General features: G+C 38.9%; 1 protein-coding gene across 1 annotated transcript in view; it reads right to left on the reverse strand.

Moving 5' to 3' along the window:
- LOC106091063 (tryptophan--tRNA ligase, cytoplasmic) overlaps nt 1-7,374 on the reverse strand; it is a 47,704-nt gene extending 40,330 nt beyond the window's left edge. Inside the window, exon 1 of the mRNA XM_013257471.2 lies at nt 7,291-7,374. Within this exon, the coding sequence (XP_013112925.2) occupies nt 7,291-7,351 (61 nt within the window). The 5' untranslated portion in view covers nt 7,352-7,374. The remainder of the gene's footprint in view (nt 1-7,290) is intronic.
- Nucleotides 7,375-25,203: the final 17,829 nt, after the last annotated feature.

The following is a 25,203-nucleotide window of genomic DNA, read 5'->3' on the forward strand; positions in this document are numbered from 1 at the left end:
GTGACTAGTTTGGCGAAGACTAAAGGCATGGTGTACTACGGGGCCAAGACCGTCTTTTTCAAGATTGGGATTACAAGGATAGGCAAATATCCTCATATTGAGCCATCAGGCGGTGCAGTGGCGGGACACTCAATATCACCTAACGGACTGGGGGCCAACGACGAGGTAATAACCGACACTCTCAATATTGGGAAGACTAGGAAAAGCAAAGATCCTAATACTAAAACATCAGGCAGTGAAGGGGTGAGAGATCCACTACAGCCTAACGAACAGGGATCCGACGACGAAACAATCAACGACTGTCTCGCGATCAGGAAGACTAGGATGGATAAAGATCCTAGGGCTGAAACATCAGGCAGTGCAGTGACAGAGAACTCAATGCAAACTAACGAACAGGGAGAAACGAGGAGACCATAACCTACTGAAAGAAGACCATTTACTCAAGATTTGGGAGACTTGTATAGGCAAAGATCCTTTTATTGGACGGTAGACTCAATACAGCCTAACGCATAGGGACCAGATTATGGAACCATTACCGACTTTCTCAAGATATAAAACATCAGGCAGTGACGGGAAACTCAATGCAGCCTAAAGAACTATCACCCACTCTCAAGAAGCCCATCTAATTGAGGACCAACGATTGAGGTCATCCAGATGAACCTCCACCGGAGCGAGACAGCTACTCACGCTCTGATGGAGAAAATCAGTAAGGGCAAGATTCATATTGTTTAATTCAGGAGCCATGGACGACCCAGAACAAATTTTCTCTACTGAACCATATCATGTACTATGCTAAGTTAAGTTCTGGACTGAACCAAATCAACTACCAATTATTCTATGCTAACACTGCTACTCGGCGAGGACCTGCGTTATTTGTCATACAAATTTAAATTATGTATTTTCCCCAGAGGGATAGGGAAACTTTGGAACATATTTGGCATCACTTTATCTGCCTTTCGACTCTCCACCACATTTCGTGGTGTAGTACCAACATTAATAAGCGAGGCCAAGCCATGGCAAAATTCTTGAATACTAACGACCTAATAACTCTTAATATTGGTAACACCGTGACAATATGTTCGGAAAATCTAACCGATGACTCCATGGGAGATTCCTTCTCAAACCATCATCACATTACTTTTAAAATAGCACGGCCAGAGCCGAGTTCGATACGCTTCAGGAATAAGTTGAAAACCAATTGGTCAAAATTCGGAAGTCTACTCAGAAGAAGACTTGGGTAAGATAATTTATATTGTCCAAGCATAGAAGATATTGACGACAATGTCAACAGGATTAAGACTGCACAAGTGAAGCCTCTCGAAGATAGTTGTACTCTTCGAAAAAAAATCAGCCCAAGTTGTACTCTTCCAAAAAAATCAGCCCAAGAAAAATCCTGAATGACCGGGAAGATTCCCTACATTGGGAAAGAGGTCCGCAAAAGTATAAATAAAGAGGAAGTATATTGGGATGTGTATTAAACACGGCTCAAGGAATACAATAAGATTACCAGAGCAGCAAAACATGCCTCCTGGAGGCTTTTCAGCGATCAGGTCGATGGCGTTAATGACCCCACCAAGATGAAAAACTTTCTCTCAAAAACCCATGTCCAAACTGAAACGTTAGTAGACGACATGGGAGTGAGAGCTGCGACAACCTGAGGACATGTTGAGGCTTTTAGTGAAAACGCATTTTCCACAGGATACGACGGGACTCACAGAGACAACGGAATCTTGGAATAATTCAGCCGTGACTACAAAAGGTTGTCGACTATCAGGCGCCTCATCTGGCCCTATTTTAATAGCGTGCCTAGGACTCGCATATACTCCGAAAGCCTGGCAGGAGCCAAGGGTGCTATTTATACCTAAGCCCGGCAAGACAAGTTATGCTACACCGAAGGCCAGCAGACCTATAAGCCTTACGTCCTTTCTACTCAAAACCATGGAACGTAATGTGGATACCATGATAAAGAGTAGGACATCCAGCGAACTGCTCAAATACAAACAGCATGTCTATTTCAAGGGAAGGTCGGTGGAGACTGCCCTGCACGAGGTTGTGCATAAAATAGAAGAATCCTTGATGCCAAGACGTACACATGGGAGGTTTGCATTGTCACCGAGGGGGCGTTTAATAATGTGCGGACCGACACATTGATCCAATCCTTAGACCAATACTTATTAGAGACTGGATAAACCATATGCTAAGGAACAGGTGGATAAGTAGCTGGTCCCTAGACATAAATATAAGGGAGAACGTGGCTTCCCATCGCCACTTATTTGGGTGACCATCATAATTGACCTATTACGAATGCTGACTGAGCAGGGATTTGAACCCGTCTGCTATGCAGATTATATTACAATACTTCTTTGGGGTAAGGATCCGAACCAGATATGCCGAAGGGCCAATAAGGTCTTGCATATGACATATGCCTGGGCTAGCCCAGGGGTCTGAATGTTAACCCAGAGAAGATTGAAATTCGCCTGTTCACAAGGAAGACGAGGTGGGCCAATTTAACGCACCACATTTCCTCAACATAACGATTTCGATATCTGACAGAGTCAAATACTTAGGAGTAAACTTGGATAGGAAACTTAATTGGAAGTGTCACATTCAGGAGCGTTCACTGGATCTATAGGAGCGTGATTAGACCAATACTTTCTTACGCCTCAGTACGCCATTGACATGCAGATTAAATGTGTGGTAACCATTGCGGCTAGGAGACTTAAGGCGATGGGAGAGTGGTTTGACAATGGGAGCAGCTCATACCATCGCGGTGTTATCGAGGCGATGATAGGAGGGAATGAAAGAGGTTTCCGATCGAATACCTGAGACGACACTTGAGGTCGAGTGCGAGGCACTGCTGCCAGCGGCACAGTCATGGACTGAAGGAACCCTAGTATTGCCATCTGGAAGATCATGTTACATGGATGGATCAATACTAGAGGACAGAGTAGGCCTGGGGGTCCACATTGAGAACCCAGGGACTGAGACCTGATTTAAACTGCTTGATTATAATACGGTCCTGCAGGCGGAGATCCGGCCAATCACGGAATGCGTGAGGTGGTGTGGTATTAACGCGAGGACGTCGAGTGTGAACATCTTTTCGGACAGTAAACAGGCCACAAAGGCAATAACAACTAGGTAAGTAAGGTCAAGAACAGTCTTGCAGTGTAAGAAGGAGATTAACGCCTTCTCTGAGTATGGCACAATCCGCGCACTTGGGTGCCGGGCCATAAAGGAGTAAGGGGGAATGAAAGGGCAGACTATTTGACGGTGAAGTCCAGAGGACTGCCATCAATAAACTTGGTTAACCCGAAGCCTTTCGGGTCGACGCAGTCCGAGTTAAGGAAGTGGGCGACGAACGCGCATGTAACACTGTGGAACAGTAACAGTCGGTAGGATGGCGAATATCCTGTGGTATGATCCGGTTCTTGAGAGGATGAAGCTATTACTGAAAAAAGGTAAGAATCACGTCAGTATAGCTTTAGGTATCATAACACCGGATGGGCAAGTGGCAGCATATGTAGAGTGTGCGTGGAAGAAGATGAGTCGTTGGAACATTTCCTATGCCATTGCCCGGCTTTCGGTGCTAAAAGTCACCGGTACTGAGGTGGGGATTTTGTAAGTAGCACGGAATTCCTAAATTTAAATTTTCTTTGGCATGGGGCACATTAATATCCACACCCTCTTTTCAACATAACCTAATATTTGGTACTATTGCTGAAAAGCACATTTCAAATCATTATCAACATTAAGACAAGACCGTTATTTTGACTTTATGTTTAAGTGTCGAAAGGCTTTTTTTCACTTTTTGCTTAGATATGAAGATGTGAAGACAAATCATGGATACAAATCATGATATTTTAACCGAGAATTTTCGGTTGAATTCAAACCCACTTTTTGAGTTCGAATCATTCTTCAAATTAATAGCTTCTTCCTGCATGTCCTCAAAGAAATTTCGGTTGAAATCAAACCCACTTTTTGAGCTCGAATCATTCTTCAAATTAATAGCTTATTCCTGCATGTAACCTTTTTTTGGCATTCAAAAAAAAAAAAGGGTTACGAAGCAACTTGTTTTGCAGCATTCATATCTGGAAAATATCTTCAACTCACCCAAAAGTGTATTCAAATGTAATAAAATTTCGTCGCCAATATTTGGGTTTGTCATATCGTTGGAAAGAAAAAAATTATATTTTGGGAGAGGCGATAAAATACGTTTCTTTTACAATTTAAATTTTTTTTAAGTTGTAAGTTATTTAAAATTTGTAAAAATCTGGCAGCTACGCCAAGAAAATAGTTGCATTTGGGTTTGTGAAACGATCATAAAGTTTTTCATTATTGGTACTTAACAAGAAAATATCTACCTCATATTTTCATATAATCATATAATCGCCCCAGCATATTTCCTATTGCCAGAGAGCAGACTTGGATATGAAAAAGGAAATTTTTGCCGTCAGCATTTAAATCTAGACATAAATTTCACAAAAAAAAAAAAACAAGTAAAAAGGGGTTAAGTTCGGCCGGGCCGAACTTGGAATACCCACCACCTCGGGTATATAAGTAAACCACCTTTCGTCAAAATCCGGTGAAAATGCATACCTTGTGCCCCATAGCAGCTATATCGAAATATGTTCCGATTTGGACCAAATACTATTAATAAGTTGAACAATGAATTGGTTCAATTGCGTATAACAAAATATTGGTCTTTTAAGTAGCTATATCTAAAAATAAACCGATATGAACCATATGCGACATGGATGTCGAAAAGCCTAACATAAGTCACTGTGGCAAATTTCAGTGAAATCGGATTATAAGTGCGCTTTTTTATGGGGCCAAGACTATATGGCAGCTATGTTCAAATCTGAACAGATTTGGGCCAAGTCGACAGCCTAACACAACTCACTGTCCCAAATTTCGGCGAAATCGGACAATAAATGCGCCTTTAATGGGCCCAAAACCTTAAATCGAGCGATCGGTCCATATGGCAGCTATATCCAAATCTGGACTGATCTGGGCCAAATTGAAGAAGGATATCGAAGGGCCTAACACAACTCACGGTCCCAAATTTCAGCAAAATCGGATAATAAATGTGGCTTTTATGAGCCTAAGGTCCTAAATCGGCGGATCGGTCTATATGACAGCTATATCCAAATCTGAACTGATCTGAGCCAAATTGAAGAAGGATATCGAAGAGCCTAACACAACTCACGGTCCCAAATTTCAGCAAAATCGGAAAATAAATGTGGCTTTTATGAGCCTAAGGCCCTAAATCGACTGATATAGCCCATCTTCGAACTTAACCTGCTTATGGACAAAAAGAGAATCTGTGCAAAGTTTCAGCTCAATATCACTTTAAAGACTGTAGCATGATTTCAACGAACATATGGAAGGACATGGCTAGATCCTCTTAGATTTTTACGCCGATCAACCGAGACGTTCAAGATACGATGGCGAGTCCTTGATGTTGTTGCGACTTCGTCAATGCGACTTTTTACTGCACTGAAAAAATAATTGTACTAATTTTAAAGATTCGAGCCAAAGATTAGCAAACCTAATTTAAAGATGATCAATTTTCCAAACATTTGGGGAAACATTACCTTTGGTGAAAACTATTTTCCTTCTTATTAAGGATTTTTTATTTTATTAAGTTATTAAGGACAAAAATCTAAATTGATGGTCAAAATATCGTTGAAAGTTAGGAAAATTACCAAAATAGCCTTACAAATGGGAGCGTCTTAGGTTAGGCTAGTTTTAAATGGCAGTCTGCCAACAGAATCACTTAGACGTTTTCGTCTATTGTGATACCACAGGAACAGAAGAAGGCCTAAAATCAGGGTTGTTCTCTTTCTTCGACTGCTCAATATTGATTACCGAAAATTTAATCAAGCGCAGTATCAGCTAATCACAAAAAAAAAATTCATATATTCGATAAGCAGGCCTAAGTAAATTAAAGATTCGGCTGGGGCGATTTCGAACCGATTTGAATCATACAAAATACAGTTATTGGAAAAGATACCTAAACACTAGGAGCTAAATTTCAGTCAGATCGGACAAAAATTGCGCCCTCTAGAGGCACAAGAAGTCAAGACCCAGAGTCGCTCTGTATGGCAGCAGTATCAAAACATTGGTCCATTTGAACCATACTTAGCGGACGGACATACATAGCTAGATTTACTTAAAATGACATGATGATCAAGAATATATATATACTTTATGGGATCTCAGACGCATACTTCAAGGTGTTACAGACAGAATGACGAAATTAGTATACCCCCATCCTATGGTGGAGGGTATAATAATAATAATTTTGCAAAAAATAATGGTTGGACAGCCATCTATGAAGTGAAATAAGAACCAATCAGCGATCTAAATTTGAAACGGATGACCACCGAATAGTAAAAAGGACATTAAAATTGAAGATTGCATCTTTATATAAAAGTTTGGGTTCAAATAAGGAAAAATCTTAAATTTTGGCCAACTCTTTTTTTCAGTGTGTATTATTCGAAAGTTGTTTCACATCATTGTTATCCAGCATTTTGGCAGCTGCAATTATGCTGGATTTGGTGGAAATTTTCTTTGTTTTTCACAACACAAGTAAATCAATATTTAAGGTATGCGACACTGTACAACCAGTTTTTGTCCTTTGATGTCATACTTGCAATGATGTAAAACTTTCATTTGACAATATCGAATACGCGCAAAAAAACCAAAACGCAAAAACACATTGTCCTGTGCGTAGAGATAGGAAATTTGAATAATGATGAGTGAAAAGCACAAAGGCACCAACTGCAACTAATTTCTCACTTTATAGCTATGCACTATGTTCGTGTTTCACCGTTGAAAACTCATGTTTTTCACGATTACTTTTTTGAAACACTACACAAAAACAATGATAAAATATCAATTTTATAAAATATTTCGATAAGGATTGAGGGAATGTCCCACTGATTGAAATCAGCAATTTTCTATTACCTAAAAAAATTAATCAGCGACAAATAACGAGAAATGCTAATATAGTATCAGCCTTTAAGTTATAAACTAACACCGGTATTCACAACACTTTATGTTCCTTTGAAATAGGTTAATTTCAAGGATTTCCTTTATAGAAGTGTATTAGTAACCTCTTTTTAAGGCTTCATTAAATTTTGTTTAAATGTTTGGCACGTTCGGGTGAAATATATTGTTGACATTTCATTGAAATCAAATATTTGTGTTATTTGGACAAATTTGATGATTCAAAACCTGCTCATCCTGAAATTACGCTGCTCCTTACTTTTGGGAAACTATACTCACGACTTGGTGGGCTATCCTTTCTGCCAGAAATAGATTGTTGTTTTGCAGGAAATTTGTTCATTTCACGCCAGCAAAAATAATAACAATAGAAATTACAGTAGTAACGGCTAACAAAATCAAACGCTACTGAAACTAACTATCCCATACGACTGTTTTATATGCGATCTGCAATGAGTTGGCTTAAAATTAGGGTTATTCCCTTACTTTGACATAATAATATTTCTCCTGAAAAATTATAATCTAATCACATAAAAAACAAAATATTTTATATTCGATAAGTCGACTTAACAAGTAAAGGCGTGCTAAGTTAGGCCGGGCCGCATATTGGGAACTCACCACCATGGATTCTGCTAAAATATGGGCGCTATATCCGGTTATAGACCAATTAGACCCGTACACAATTTCATCCAAATCGGACAAAAATTGCGGCTTTCAGGGGCTCAAGATGTCAAATCGGGTGATCGGTTTATATGGGAGCTATATCCAAATCTAAATCGTTATGGCCCATTTGCAATCTCCAACGACCTACCTGCATATTAAGTATCAGTGCAAAATTTCATGCGGCTAGCTTTACGCGTCTTACAGCTATCGTAATTTCGACAGACGGACGGACGGACATGGCTAGATCGACTTAGGATATCGATATCAAGAATATATGGGGTCCTAGCATAATATTTCGATTAGTATACCCTCATTCTATCGTGGTGGATATAAAAGGAACATTCCATTAAGGAACTGGGGCAAACTTCCTACATATAAATGAGTGCTGTCCGATTTAAGTTGAAGCTCAATGATAAGGGGCCTCCTTTTATAGCCGGGTCCTGAAGGCGTGCCGCAGTACGACACCTCTTTGGGGAGAATTTTTTACATGGCATAATACCTCACAGATGCCGCCAGCATTAAGAGGTGTTAACCACCGCTGACAAATTTTTTTTTGATATTCTCGCCAGGATTCGAATTTGTAAATGGTGTAATTGTAATTGGTTTGGTATTTGAGAAAGTTAATGGTTTTTGTCTAGATAAGATATTTAAAAAAAATTGCAAAGAGCGTATGCGACCAAGACATACGGTCTGCTTGGTCTTCCTAATATCGTAAAAGTGGCACAGTTTAGATTCATGCAAGTTGGCATGTCGAATGCAACATTTTATCCATTCCTATTTTTGTTCCTTTATAAATAGAAAATTTATTTATAAATTATTACGAAATTACGTTCAATTGTGTTGAAAAATTTGTAAAAAATTAAAATAAAAATTTTCTTTATCTTGTGGCACTGTTTATAGCAAGATTAAGCGCCTATTTTTTATTTAACGGGAAAATTGCAAAATGTTAACATCATACCACAAGCAAAAAACAGCAGTTTCACACACGTATGAACCTTATTTGTACGTCTTACCAAAAAAGACGACAAAGCAGCTTGACCATCTTGTAAAATTCCCATAGCCTTTAGTTTAGATTCATGCAAGTTGGTATGTCGAATGCAACATTTTAACCAATTCCCCTTTATGTTCTTTCGTAAATAGAAAATAAATTTGTAAATTATTACGTTCAAATATGTTGTAAAAAATATATAAATAAACAATTTTTTTAACTTTTCTGCGACTTACTAAAAGAGAAAACAAATCAGTTTGACTGACCATCTCGTATAATTTCCAAAATCTTTGGCTCCAAACGTTTTGTTTGAGCTTTTAATCATCATTAGTTAACATTAACATTTGAGCCTAAAAGTGCACTATAAAAAAATTTTGAGGCATCTTATCTAGACACAAACCATTAACGTTCTAATATACCACACCAAGTACAATTACACCATTTACAAATTAAAATTGTATAAAAGATTAACCAATTGTTAAATCTGAATTGTAAAAAATATATATAAAAAATAAAAAAAGACTTTGTAATCATGATATGTTCAAAACCAAATTATCCTATACAAGAGCTGGGGGAACCAATGGTTGTTTGCTGGCTGTGCCTATCACACTAAATGTTCGGATTACGCGAGGATAGTGGCCCTCGCAGGTGCTGCATTAATATTGCAATATGCGAAATATTTGATGTGGAATTTTATACGTTTCTTAAAAATACCCACACGGAATTCCAGTTGATCAACAAAGATCTCATTGCTATGGCCGAAAAATTCTCAAGATATAAAAATGCTTTTGAAAATGCGTCCTGATAACTCGTTGCAGAAACGTAAAAAACCTTCTAAACAGTAATTACTAACGAAACTTTTTGTACTAAAATCGATTAAAATTCTAATAAAGCAACAAATAACACGTCGAACATTCCTCAATCAAGTTCATCAAATGCTACGTTATCAATTTCATCAATCAATGTAAATGCATCACAATCATCCGATCCATCTACTTCAAACCCGTCCCCAACTAATCGTTCCCTTGTTGCAGCTATCATCAATACAACGCCTTCCGGTAGTAACAGATACCATATTCCTTTAACCTTACCTGTAACGACTGTACCTCCTAAACAGCTACAGGTTATTGCACACAAAAAGACAGTATTTGCGGCTAGGTTCGCGGCTGAAACAACAGTTGAATATGTCTCTTTCTACATAAAATCTAAAATAAATGCGGAAATCGAATTAAATGTCATTAAATTTCAATACCGAGACAGACAAAACAAATCAACATTACTGTTCATGAGGAAATTTTGGACACTGTAGAAATCCAAGTTTTTGGTCACCTTAAGCACTTATTAAAGAATACCTCAATAACCATCTTCCCCGTAATGATTTTGCTTTTTTGCCACATGCCTTGCACTATGTTCCAAAAAACTAGAAGCTTTCTATAATTACATTTCTATAGTATTACAGGTTTCGAGGTGTCTCGAACCACTTGATCCTTCCATCGGACTTTTGATCGTCCCGGTTTGCGTGTACCACCGTGTTTGCCTTCGAAAGATTTCTTTGCTGGAGCTTCTTCATCCGTTCTTGCCAACGCAGCCGTTGTATTGGGTTGCCCAAAAAGTAATTGCGGATTTTTTAAAAGAAAGTAAATGCATTTTTAATAAAACTTAGAATGAACTTTAATCAAATATACTTTTTTTACACTTTTTTTCTAAAGCAAGCTAAAAGTAACAGCTGACAACTGACAGAAGAAAGAATGCAAAAATTTGTCAACGCCGACTAAATGAAAAATGCGCAATTACTTTTTGGGCAACCCAATATTTTGATAAGTGTAACTATGCTATCGTCGTCATACAGCTCGTGCTTCATACGACGTCTATATTCTCCATTAACGCAAACTGGCCCATATATTTTACGGAGAATCAATAACCAGAGATGCAAATGGAAAGGAAAGCTAAGGATAGCAACACACCAAACACTATGGGACGCGTTTCGTCTTTGGTTAGAAAACATTTCAACCATATTAGGTGTGATGGCTTCAAAGGCCGTGCGTTGGTATGATGTATTTGAATCATATTAATAGCGAAAACGTATCTATGTTACAATTTCCACATTAACCACGCTCGACAACCCTGTCTATTAGCTTTACTTTTTCCCAATGCATTTATTTTTGTGTAATGACAGGCATTCTTCGCCTCGAAAGAGAAACAAACAAAAATTGTAACATGTATCTTCGCCCTAACAGGCAAAAACTTGAAAAATTAAAAAAAAGGAGAATCTTTCTCTCAAACACTCCAAGCCTCGTCTGCTTTCACAAGTACCCATGTAATAGATATTTTAAAGTGGAGTGCGTCATTTAAATTCGTGCTCAAGTGGCAGATATATCTACCGGACCACCTCACCCCAATACAGTTGATCAATTATAATGACCTAACAGGAATCGGCCGCCGTACCCTCAAAAGTTATAAGTTCAGTGGATAGGAGCAGTTGCAAACCCTAAGTCAAGGTGGCCGCCATTTTTAGCTCATCGAGGAGCCCTCTTTTCCTATACAAGTCCAAACAACGTGCTGCTGGGCAACACCTTCATGTTCAAAAGTTTTACATGGTTAAATTACTAAGAACTTTCACCACCGCACCTATTATAAAGACCGGCAAATTAGTTCTCTACCACTGAGAATCGTTTTATATGGCAATTTGATTTGATTTAAAAAAGACTAAATTATGACTACTTAACAAGTAGCCATATAGTATGTTATAGACAACTACCACATCATGATCAATACTATAGGGGCTAAGCCGCTCCAAGCGAATAGCAGCACAGACAAAGGAAATCTATAGACTCATAACATATGTTCAAAAAAGTTCTAACAGATGGGAGATATGTAAAATTCTCTGTCGTTTATATGTGATTGCGCAAGCATCCGGGGCGACATGGAACGGAGAACTTTTAAGTTTTTTTTGTTTATATTTTGGTTATAAAAGTCTAAACCTTTCCCTTATTGAAGGCAGCACTAACATTTAAATAAGCGCAATCTGATCTGTTTGCAAATGAATCAACTGAATGAAGACGCAACCACGAACAGAGAGAGGGCAGAGTGGTAAAAATTGAACATGCAGCATTTATCTTTGTTATGGCAACCTATCGGTCCGTAAAACAAAGAAAAATAAAGTATGGGAATTTCGTTGAGATTTATTGCTATATTATTTTTTAAATTTCCCACCCTAAGATAGGTGTTTCATGTAGTTTAAGTGGCTATCTTTGCCATAGATAAAAATTTATTTAGTAGAGTGCGAATATCCAAGTTTGTGTTAAACTATTAGTGAGGAAGGCTCAATGAACGTACACAGAATCAGAGCTATTGGAGAGTAGGTTACGTTACAGAGGTGAAATTTTTCTACGTCTTGAAAGCGAAAACTCAGTGGAGCGGGTTTAATCGAAAATTTAGCTCAAAGATAAGAAGCCTCCTCGAGCCCAAGTGGCATGCCGATAAGCATACATTTTTTTTTTCGTTTTGTCACTCGATTCGTTCGACAAGTCATTGAAAACAGCTGATTTTATAAAGGGAAAATAGCTGTTTTCAATGACTTGGCGAACGAATCGAGTGACAGCAAGTAAAAGCGGGAAAAGTTCGGCCGGCCCGAATCTTACAAATCCTCTACCATGGATCTCATTTGTCATTTTTTTGACAGATATCTCTTTATAGGCAAACAAAGGGTAATGGATAAAAATTGCAAAGCTAATGAAGCTATTTCGGGTTATCAACCAATTCGGAACATGCTTGGTTTGGCTGTTGGAGACCATAGTATTGTAGATGTCATTGCGCAAAATGTCAGCAAAAATTGGATATGAATTGAGACCTATAGTGCCTTAGGAATTCAAATCGGGAGATCGGTTCATATGGGAGCTATTGGGTTGCCCGAAAAGTAATTGCGGATTTTTCATATAGTCGGCGTTGACAAATTTTTTCACAGCTTGTGACTCTGTAATTGCATTCTTTCTTCTGTCAGTTATCAGCTGTTACTTTTAGCTTGCTTAGAAAAAAAGTGTAAAAAAAGTATATTTGATTAAAGTTCATTCTAAGCTTTATTAAAAATGCATTTACTTTCTTTTAAAAAATTCGCAATTACTTTTTGGGCAACCCAATATATCAGGTTATGGACCCAATCAGACCATATTTGGCCGTATGTGGAAGGTCATAGGAGAAGTCGTTAAAATAATGTATAGCCAATTCACATAAGCATTGCGCCCCCTAGAGGCTCAGAGAGTCAAATTAAGAGATCGGTTTATATGGGAGCTACATAAAGTTTTAAAGCGGTTTGAACCATACTTAGCACATGTATTGGAAGTCATAACAAAATATCTTATACAAAATTTGAGACAAATCGGATAAGAATTGCGGCGTTTAGAAGCTTAAGAGGTCAAGATCCAAAATCAGTTTATATGGCAGCTATATCAACACATAGACCAATATGACCCGTATAGACTCAAAAACGGCTGAACCGATTACCTTGAAATTTTTACAGATTGTGTAGGTTGGTCTGGAAAAAACATAGGCTATATAATTTTTTGATATCGGGAGGGGGGCTGACCCTCCCCCTTACCCCAAGAGTACTACCCAAAAATTAAAGTAGACCGATCGGCACAATATGGGATTCAAATGAAAGGAATTCAAGAGTAGAGTACCGAGTACGAATTTCATAATAAAAGTTGGTCCAAGTACATGGGGGGCTGCCCCAGCCTTAAAACCCCTTAAAATACGTTTAGGTTTAGGATTTGATGGTAATGACAATATGGGACTCAAATGAAAGGTATTCGGGAGTAGATTAAGAATATGGTCAGGAAGTAGGAATAGGCATTGTAATTTATTGGTAACGGAAGCTGCCGCACCCTCCACCGTTACCCCAAAAACACCACCCAAAATCACTGATAAAGACATTATGGGTATCGAATCTGGCATACAATATCTTTACGAAGTATAGGGGGTCACGCCATCCCTCAAAAACGCTATTAGACCCATAATGACTAAATGAAACTTGACTGAACCGATTAACTTAAAATGTTAATAGATTGTGTAGGTTGGTCTGCAAGGAAACATAGACAATATATAATTTTTTGATATCGGATGGAGGCGGACCCTTCCCTTTACCCCAAAAACGCCACCCATATTCGAGGTCCGATGGGTACAATAAGGGTATCAAATGAAAGGTATTGGAGACCAGAAAACGAATATGGTATTAAAATATGGGTCCAAGTACTAAGCGGGCCCCTCCAACCCAAAAACTCCTCTAAACAGATATATTCGAAGTTCATGTTAATATGGGACTCAAATGAAAAGTATTAGGCAGTAGATTACAAATACGGCATAAAAAATTAGGTCCATGTAATAAAGAGGTCGCCCAACCCAAATACCCCCTAATGGGCATATTAGTCGACTTTATGGGAAAGGTTGTTGTTGTAGCAGTGTGTTGTACACTGAGGCGGCAGCCCTTGCCGATGGAGAACTCCATCGGGACAATCCGGTACGTACATTCGGCTGCCATGGGATTGATGGGAAAGGTATTTGAGAGTATATTACGAATATAACATTACAATTTGCGTTCAAGTCTAGGTGGTACTTTTCCTCCTAATGATACGGCAAATGGTTTAATTGACCCATTATGACAATATGGGATTCAAATGAAAGGTATTTGAGAGTAGAAAACGAATTTGATATCCAATTTTGGAGCCAAGTGTTTTGGGGTATGCCCTAAAGCACCCCCTTAACTAAACTTCATTTTCATTTGCAATATGGAGCTCTACTCAACGATACTTGGGAATTAAGAACGAATTCGAAATTGATTCAGTGCAAAGTGCCGGTGGCCTCACCAGCCCTAAAACAACCTCTAAATGGTTCATATTTGCCGACCCTGGTAATATGGGGCTCAAATTAAAGGGATTTAGAAGTGCAATTTTTAAAAACGCCAGAAACCGAGCAGGGACATTCTTCTCACACATCAATGAGTGCTTTCCGATTCAAGATTTAACTCAATGATAAGGGTTCTTTTTTATAGCCGAGTCCGAACGGCGTCCCGGAGTGCGACACCTCTTTGGGGATAATTGTTTAATGACCATGCATGGCATTGTACCTAGCATCTGTCGCCAGCATTAAGAGGGTATGACGACTGCTTTGTAAAATGTTCCCGCCAGGATACGGACGTGTTCAGCATCATAGGCTAAAATGACAAATAACAAGTAAAAGCGTGCTAAGTTCGGCCGGGCCGAATCTTATATACCCTCCACCATGGATCGCATATGTCAAGTTATTTTCCCGGCATCTCTTCTTAGGCAAAAAAAAAGGATATAAGAAAAGATTTGCTCTGCTATTAGAGCGATATTAAGATATGGTCCGGTTTGGACCACAATTAAATTATATTTATGTTGGAGGCCTGTGTAAAATGTCAGCCAATTCGAATAAGAATTGCGCTCTTTGTGGGCTCAAGAAGTAAAATAGAGAGATCGATTTATATGGGAGCTGTATCGGGCTATAGACCGATTCAGACCATAATAAACACGTATGTTAATGGTCATGAGAGAATCCGTCGTACAGACAAATCGGATAATAATTGTGACCTCTAGGGGCTCAAGAAGTCAAGATCCCAGATCGGTTTATATGGCAGCTAAATAAGGTTATGAACCGACTTGTACTTTATTTGACATAGTTGTTGAAAGTAACAATAAAAAACGTCTTGCGAAATTTCAGCCAAATCGGATAGGAATTGCGCCCTTTAGAAGCTCAAGAAGTCAAATCCCCAGATCTGTTGATATGACAGCTATATCAGTTTATGAACCGATTTGAACCATATTTGGCACAGCTGTTGGATATCATAAGAAAATACTACGTGCCAAAATTCATTCAAATTGGATAAAAATTGCGACCTCTAGAGGCTCAAGAAGTCAAGACCCAAGATCGGTTTATATGACAGCTATATAAGGTTATGAACCGATTTGAACCATACTTGGCACAATTGTTGGACATAATAACGAAACACGTCGTGCAAAATTTCATTTCAATCGGATAAGAAGTGCGCACTCTAGAGGCTCAAGAAATCAAGACCCAAGATCGGTTTATATGGCAGCTATATCAGGTTATGGACCGATTTGAACCATATTTGGCACAGTTGTTGGATATCATAACAAAACACGTCGTGCAAAATTTCATCCCAATCGGATAAGAATTGCGCACTCTAGAGGCTCAAGAAGTTAAGACCCAAGATCGGTTTATATGGCAGCTATATCAAAACATGGACCGATATGGCCCATTTACAATACCAACCGACCTACACTAATAAGAAGTATTTGTGCAAAATTTCAAGCGGACAGCTTTACTCCTTCGGAAGTTAGCGTGCTTTCGACAGACAGACGGACGGACGGATGGACGGTCCGTCTGTCCGGCTAGATCGACATAAAATTTCACGACGATCAAGAATATATATACTTTATAGGGTCTCAGACGAATATTTCGAGTAGTTACAATCAGAATGACGAAATTAGTATACGCCCCATCTTATGGTGGAGGGTATAAAAATGCAAATTTTATCCATGAACATTCCACTAAGAAACAAACTTCTCACATATCAATTAGTGCATTCCGATTCAAGTTTAAGCTCAATGATAAGGGGCCTCCTTTTTAAAGCCAAGTCCGAACGGCATGCTGCAGTGCGACACCTCTTTGGAGAGAAGTTTTACCTGGCATAGTACCTCATAAATGTTGCCAGCATTAGGAGGGGAAAACCACCGCTGAAAATATTTCTGATGGTCTCGCCAGGATTCGCACCCAGGCGTTCAGCGTTGTAGGAGGACATGCTAACCCCTGCGCTACGGTGGGTACAATGGCACGAATTTGATATCCACATTCAGAACGAAGTGTCCCCATCCTAAACAGATATTAGAGAGTTAAAGAAGGCGCAGCGGAGCGGGCCCGGTTCGGCTAGTACTTTATATATTGTAATTCATTTGGAAAGTTACTCGATCTAATATTCATCAACCATACATCCAACATTTCTTTAGCATCTTCCAATCCAGGCACTTATCCAGAGGAGCGTTTCCATCCTCCCTTAAACATTACTATTTGTTTCCCATCCATACATCCTTACACACTATTTTTTTCCTAAAACAAGCTCTTCCTAAATATCCATCCCCTAGAAAAGAATATCGCTTCGCTAAAACTAATCGTACTAATCTCAGATGCCTGTTTTCTGCTACTAATTTGGATAACGTTTTGAGAACGGATAATGTTGATGAAAATATTTCAAAAAGATACTCTATTCCACAGGAATGCTTTGATAAGTCAGTCCTTCGAATTATTGTAGGTGAATATTCAGGACCACCTTGGAATACAAAAAAATGTATCGAAATTGAAAGATAACAAAAATAAACTGTATAAGAAATTTAAAAAATCGGGAACTTCTCAAACTATTCATAAGCAAGATCAAAGTATAATAGGAAATCAAGCTGGCTCATCGCAATTATTTGAATAAAATGATATCGGACTTAAAATACAATCCTAAGGTTTCTACAAATTTGTTAATTCTTAGTGCCGCTTTAGTGGTTTACATAACTTTCTTAAATATGGTTCAGTGTCAGTGTCAGCGGACACAAATTTAGATACCTCAAACATTTTCGCGGATTATTTTGATAAATATTACACACGCGACTATGAAAATCCTAATATAATAAGAAATTCTATAAGTATAGATATTCCTTTTGATAGGTCAAGACACAATAGAACAAAACTAGAGATCAATAAAATCTACATTTCTTGCTGGTCGGATGGTGCTCCGGCTAGCAGTGTGCCGATCAACCTTCCTATTCTTGATTGATACTGTTTAATAATTCATTAAAATCTGGATATCTAACGAAGATATGAAAAAAATCTTTTATTAGTCATTGTTTAAATCAGCCAGTCGTAATGATGCCTGTAATTACAGGGGTATCTCCATACTAAGTGCCATTCCCAAGTTAATGAAGAAGATATTGACTGAATCTATTTCATCATCAGGCTTCCTCATTGCTCTCTTCATGTCAACACGGATTTTAGTGAAGCGTTCGACATACACATGGCGAGGAAAGTACGATCTGATCCGTACTTGGGTACCCAAAACCTCCTCCAAAAAACCCATGGTACGACCAAGAGTGTCGAGATGCTACTGAAGAATGCGGCATATAGAGCAACCCTGCAATCAGTAGCAACGCGCCAGATGAAGGAGAGGTATCGGGAGAAAAGGAGAGAGGAGAAACGTCTATTCCGCAGAAAGAAAAAGGAAATGGAAAGTCGTGAGTGCGAGCGAATTGAGATGTACAGGAGTCAGAATGAAGTCCGGAAATTCTACCAAAGAATTAAACACCAAACCGATGGCTTTGGTGCAGGCACATCCTCCTGCAGAGACAAAGAAGGAAATCTGGTAACTGACACAGACAACATGCTGAGGATATTTAAAGAACATTTTACCCAACTGCTAGTGTCCGATATTGGCGGCGAAGAGGATACCGCAGAACCAATCCCTGATGATGGTATAGAATGTTTACCTCCTAGTCAGAATGAGGTCCACGTAGCAGTAACCCGACTAAAGAACAACAAGGCAGCAGGAGCCGACGGGTTACCCGCTGAACTATTTAAGACCGGAGGCGACACGCTGATAAGGCGTATGCATCAGCTTATCTGCGCAATCTGGCTAGAAGAACGCATACCCGATGATTGGAAACTCAGCATACTATGTCCCGTACACAAGAAAGGAGACAAAACGGAATGTGCCAACTACAGAGGAATAAGTCTCCTCCCCATCGCATACAAGATACTCTCGAGCGTACTGTGTGAAAGATTAAAACCTAAAGTCAATGAGATAATTGGGCCCTATCAATGCGGTTTTAGACCTGGTAAATCCACCCTAGACCAGATCTTCACACTGCGCCAAATCCTGGAAAAGACCCGAGAAGGACAAATCAACTCCTACCACCTTTTTTGTTGACTACAAAGCCGCCTTCGATACTCCTTTACGTTCAAAGGTATTTCAAGTCATGTCTGAGTTTGGTATCCCTGCAAAATTAATAAGACTCTGCAGGATGACACTTGCTGATACGCGTTCCTCAGTAAGAATAGGAAAGAATCTCTCCGAACCATTTAATACCAAACGAGGTTTCAAACAAGGAGACAGCCTATCGTGTGATCTCTTTAATATCCTGCTGGAGAAGATTATACGAGATGCAGAAGTGAATAGATATGACACACTAATCACAAGAGAGCACATGCTACTTGCCTATGCCGACGATATCGATATCGATATATCGGTCACCGGAAGTAGTAACTGTAGCCTTTGAAAGAATCGAAAGAGAGTCAGTAAAAATGGGTCTGGCAGTAAATGGAGATAAGACGAAATGGATGTTCTCCACTCCCAAAAAGCCTTGTACAACCGAGCAGATGGAGAACATGGAGAAAGTTGGGAACCACAACTTTGAGATAGTCAGTAACTTTATCTACCTCGGCACTGCCGTAACCGAAACGAATGACACCAGTTTTGAGATAAAGCGAAGAATAATACTGGCAAACAGATGCTACTTTGGACTAAGTAAGTAGTTTAGAAACAAGGCCATATCTCGACAGACGAAGACTACACTTTACAAGACACTGATACTACCCGTGCTGTTATATGGTTCTGAAGCATGGGTACTTGTGAAAGCAGATGAGGCAGTGCTTGGAGTATTTGAGAGAAAGATTCTTCGTAAAATATATGGACCAGTTTGCGTTAACGGAGAATATAGGCGACGTATGAACCATGAGCTGTATGACGACGATAGCATAGTTACACGCATCAAAATACAACGGCTGCGTTGGCTAGGTCATGTTGTCAGAATGGATAAAGAAGCTCCAACAAAGAAGTCGGGAAGACCAAAAGCCCGATGGAAAGATCAAGTTGTGGGAGACACCTCGAAACTTGGTGTCAGAGATTTTAGAATGAGCGCAGAAGATTGAGGCGCTTGGAACGCTATTCTACGTTCGGCTAGTGGAAGAAATATTCTGTCATAGCCAATTAAAGTAAAGTAAGTAAGTAAGTTCGACATACACTTCTGATGATGACATTAGATTATGTAGCTTCAGTAGTTCGGAGTTGAAATCGCTAAGCTCATATCTGATTTGTTGTATAGAAAATGTGAAGCTTGGTAATGCGATCTCTAAAATCATCATGGTTCCCCAAGATAGCCATCTTGGCCCGATCTTGTTTTGTCTTTTTATTAATGATTTACCCAAAATAATAAAACATTCTAATATTTTGGTGTTTGCCGATAAATGTGAACATTTTTAGGTATTTTAATGACTCAGATGAACAGTATTATCTTCAGTCTGATTTTAATCTCTTTTATGAATGTTAAAAAATTAACGTTGTGCAACTGATGTTTCCAAATGCAAAACAAGTAAGAGCGTGCTAAGTTCGTCCGGGCCGAATCTTATATACCCTCCACCATGAATCGCATTTTTCGAGTTCTATGCGCGGTATCTCTTTTTAGGCAAACAAAGAATATTAAATAGAACTGTTATGCTATTGGAGCCATATCAAGTTATAGTCCGATTCAGACCAAAAATGAATGCTGAACATTTTAGAAGTCATTGTGTAATAATTCACTTCATTCGGATAAGAATTTCGCCTTGTAGGGGCTTAAGAAGCAAAATCGGGAGATATGTTCATATGGGAGCCGTATCAAGCTATTGATCGATTCAGACCATATTAGACTCGTAGCTGAAGGTCATGAGAGAAGCCGTTGTACAAAATTTCTGCCAAATCGGATGTGAGTTGCACAATTATTGGAAGTCATAACAAAACACCTCATGCAAAATTTCACCCAAATGACAGCTATACCAGATTATGAATCGATTTGAATCATACTTAACACAGTTGTTGAAAGTGACGCCAAAACACTACGTGCACAATTTCAGTCAAATTGGAGGAGAATTGCGCCCTCTAGAGGCTCAAGAAGTCAAGACACATAACATTACATTAATAAAAAAATTTCAAGTGGCTAGCTTTACTCCTTCGAAAGTTAGCATGCTTTCGAATCGACTTAAAATGACATGACGATCAAGAATATATATATTTTATGGGGTCTCAGACGCATATTTCGAGGTGTTACAAAATGACGAAATTAGTATACCCCCATCCTATGGTGGGGTCCCATCGGATCCCATGAGCTTCAATCAGTCGATTCATTTAAAGACCTTGGGCTACTTATGGATCCACGTTTAAACTTTCGTAACCATATCTCTATGGCAATTGGTAAAGCTTCGGCGCCCTTGTAAAGTAGGAGCAGAGAAATAAATGATACTTCTGAGATAAAAAGTTTATACACGTCTTTAGTACGTTGCAACCTCGAATACGGATCTATAGTATGGGATCCTGGGATGCCACGCTGAACGCCTGGGTTCGAATCCTGGCGAGACCATTAGAAAAAATTTTATCGGTGGTTTTCACCTCCTAATGCTGGCAACATTTGTGAGGTACTATACCATGTAAAACTTCTCTCCAAAGAGGTGTCGCACTGTGGTACGCCGTTCAGGCTCGGCTGCAAAAAGGAGGACCCTTATCATTGAGCTTAAACTTGAATCGGACCGCACTCATTGATATAGGAGATGTTTACCCCTATTCCGTAGTGGAATCTTCATGGGCAAAATTTGCATTTGCATATGGGATCTGATTGAATCTGTTTAAAAGCAATTCCTTTTGTTTTGCCTCCGAGGACGTGATCGTCAGTCTCTACCATCATATGGTTTAGACTGGATCTAATTAAACTACCTACATTGTCAAACAGGAGAACTTTATTGAACGTTAATTTTGTAATAAATATCATCCATGGAAAAATTGAGTCAGAATTCCTTCTAAGTAGAATTTTCAATGTCCCGGTCAGACCTACCAGAAATTTTGAATTTTTACGTATTGTGTATTATGCAACAAATTTTGCAAACAATGATCCCTTTCCTCCTATATGCTATCAATTTCGCAAGTTCTATAATATCATTAATCTATCTGAGAATCGAGACACTTTAAAAATTAAATATTATATTGCGTTTAAACAGTTAGATTTTATATTTTATATGTTATATATCATTTTTATACCTACCACCATAGGATGGTGATATACTAATCTAGTCATTTCATTTGTAACACCTTCAAATATACGCCTAAGACCTCATAAAGTATATATACTCTTGATCGTTTCGACGTTGGCTATGACTGTGTGGTGGCACACTTTGTGAAAATAACTTTGTTTCTTAATTTAAAAATTTATCAAGTAACCTTAGAATAATTTTATTATTTCGTAAAAACAACTTTGTTTATTATTCTGAATATTTATCACATAGGCTTAGTATAATTTTGACAATGTACAAGAAATTCATTTCTGTATAATAAAGTTTAGTTTTGAATTAGTTTTTATTACGAACACATCTATCCATTCCACATTGGTGAACCCGAACGAAAAATATACAGATTTTATTCTTTTCAAGCATGGCTACTGAAAATGAAAATAATGCATTGGAGTTATCCCGTGTAGCGGTTCGAGTTCCTCCGTTTTGGCGACAAAATCCGCGGCTATGGTTTATACAATTGGAGTCCCAGTTTGTTACATCAGGAATTTCCTCGGACGAAACGAAGTTCCATACACTAGTTGGGTCCATGGAAAGCGGTATTTTGAACCATGTAAGCCATATTGTGGAAAATCCTCCAGCGGTCAACAAATACGAAGTCTTGAAGAAGGCATTGCTTGATGAATTTATGGAATCTGAGGAAAAACGCCTTCGACAACTTTTGGAAAATGTATGTATCGGTGACAAGAAACCTTCAGCATTACTAAGGGAAATGATGGAATTGTCCTGTGGAAAAGTGTCAAAAGAGTTATTGAAAACATTGTGGATCCAGCGCCTTCCATCAACAACAAGAGCCATGCTGTCGGTAAGCAATGATGGAGTAGACAAGTTAGCAATCATGGCAGATAAAATCCATGACCAGTCTGATGCTTCTGGTGTAGTCAATGCTGTTTCAACTAAGGATGAAGATGGTTTTGGAAAGGCAAGTAAGTGAACTTTTATCGAAAATTGATGCCTTTTCGTTCAGAGGTGGTCAAAACGAAAAAAGGAATTCCACACATCGTTCACGAAGTAATTCACGCTCTCGTTCAACATCTTCTATGTGTTGGTACCACTATAAATTTGGACGGAAAGCGACAAAATGCCGTTCGCCCTGCTCGTTCAATTCGACGGAAAACAATTAGGCACCTCATCTAAGGTGGCAGATGAGTGCGGCCAGCATATAAGTCGCCTTTTTATTCAAGATGCAGAATCAAATTTAAGATACCTTATAGATACCGGTGCCGACATATCTGTTTTACCTCGCAGAAACGATGAAAAAAACAAAACGTCAAATTCTTTTGTTTTGTATGCAGCGAACAATACGAAAATACGAACTTATGGAACAAGGGTTATTAATTGCAATATCAGTCTACGACGAAGATTTCTCTGGTCATTTATTGTAGCTGATGTAACACAGCCAATAATTGGATCAGATTTTTTGAAGCATTTTGGACTCCTGGTGGATATGAAAAACAATCAACTAATCGATTCAACAACAAAACTCAAAGTATCTGGATTTTGCTCACTTCAACCGACTTTATCGTTGAAGGTAATTCCTGATGAGCCAGGAGAATGTAATTCAATTGTTTCCGATTTCATTGATGTTACTACGCCCAGTATTTAGTTACCACCCGTTAGTCATCCAGTTATACATCATATTGATACAAATGGACCAGTAATTTCAGTGAAAGCACGACGACTATCTCCAGAAAAGTTAAAAATTGCGAAAGATGAATTCGACTATATGATGCAACTTGATATATGCAGACCATCAAGAAGTCCTTGGGCGAGTCCTCTTCATATGGTTCCAAAAGGTGATGGTATGTGGCGTCCGTGCGGAGATTATCGTGCCCTCAATAAGATAACCGTTCCCGATCGTTATCCGGTACCTCATATACACGACTTTGGTTATATGTTAGCTGGTAAGAAAGTATTTTCAAAAATCGATTTGGTCAAAGCGTACTTTCAGATTCCTGTAGCTGAAGAAGACATTCCAAAGACGGCTATAATTACACCTTTTGGTTTGTTTGAGTTTACACGGATGCCGTTTGGTCTCACGAACGCTGCTCAAACGTTCCAGCGTTTTATAAACGAAGTTCTTAGGGGACTGGATTTCTGTTTTGCTTATATTGATGATATACTCTTAGCGTCTGAAAACGAAGCAGAGCACGAGATACATCTTCGGCAGATTTTTTCTCGTTTGCAATCACATGGCGTAACTGTAAATAGAGACAAATGCGAATTTGGCAAGGATTCCCTTATTTCTTTGGGATACTGCGTAACTCGAAGTGGTCTAGTGCCAAGTCCAGAACGGGTATTAGCCATTCAACAATACAATTTGCCAAAAACTGTCAACGAGTTAAGTCGATTCCTTGGAATGCTCAATTTTTATCGTCGGTTTATCCCGAAAGCAGCTCAAGCTCAGGCAATATTAAACTCCCTGAAGTCCGGCCAGAAGAAAAATGATAAAACACCAATTGAGTGGACACCAGAATTGCGTAATTCATTTGAAGAATGTAAGAATCAACTAGCGAACTCTGCACTTTTGGCATATCCCGTTGAGTCTGCCGAAACATCTTTATGGGTGGATGCGTCCGATATCGGTATGGGAGTTGTTCTTCAACAACTCATTGATGGTGAATGGAAACCGCTTGGATTCTACTCAAAGAAGTTATCAGATACTCAGACTCGGTATAGCGCTTATGATCGCGAGCTTTTGGCGGCGTACTCTGGAGTCAACATTTTCTTGAGGGACGCCAATTCTGTATCTATACCGATCATAAACCATTAACATTTGCTTTCAATCAACGTCACGATAAGGCATCTCCACGCCAGCTTAGACACCTAGATTTTATTGGACAGCATACAGTGGATATTCGCCATGTACCTGGAAAAGAAAATATCACTGCAGATGCTCTATCACGACTTAATGCAATATCTTTACCATCTTCCCTGGATTATTCGGAACTTTCCAAAGATCAAGAGAATGATGAAGAACTCAAACAACTACAATCAAATCCGCAATCATCAAATTTGCTGCTGAAGTATTTCCAAATTTCTGACTCGAAAACGAAAGTTCTGTGTGATGTGTCAACTCATAAAATAAGACCTTATATCACACCTCGTTTTCGATAATGCGTCTTCGATATGATACACAACGTTTCTCATGCGGGCTCAAAAGCCACAGTTAAGATGATATCAACTAGGTTTGTATGGCCAAACACGAGGAAAAATATTTCCATTTGGACGAAAACTTGTCTGTCAACAAGCCAAGGTGGGACGTCATATAAAAAGTGCTATTGGCCAATTTCCAGTGCCGGATGATCGATTTAAAGTGGTCAGCATCGATATTGTTGGACCTCTTCCGCCATCGGAAGGGTACAGGTACTGTCTTACCTGTA

The sequence above is a fragment of the Stomoxys calcitrans genome, chromosome 2 (assembly GCF_963082655.1).
Source record: "Stomoxys calcitrans chromosome 2, idStoCalc2.1, whole genome shotgun sequence".
NCBI lineage: Eukaryota > Metazoa > Arthropoda > Insecta > Diptera > Muscidae > Stomoxys > Stomoxys calcitrans.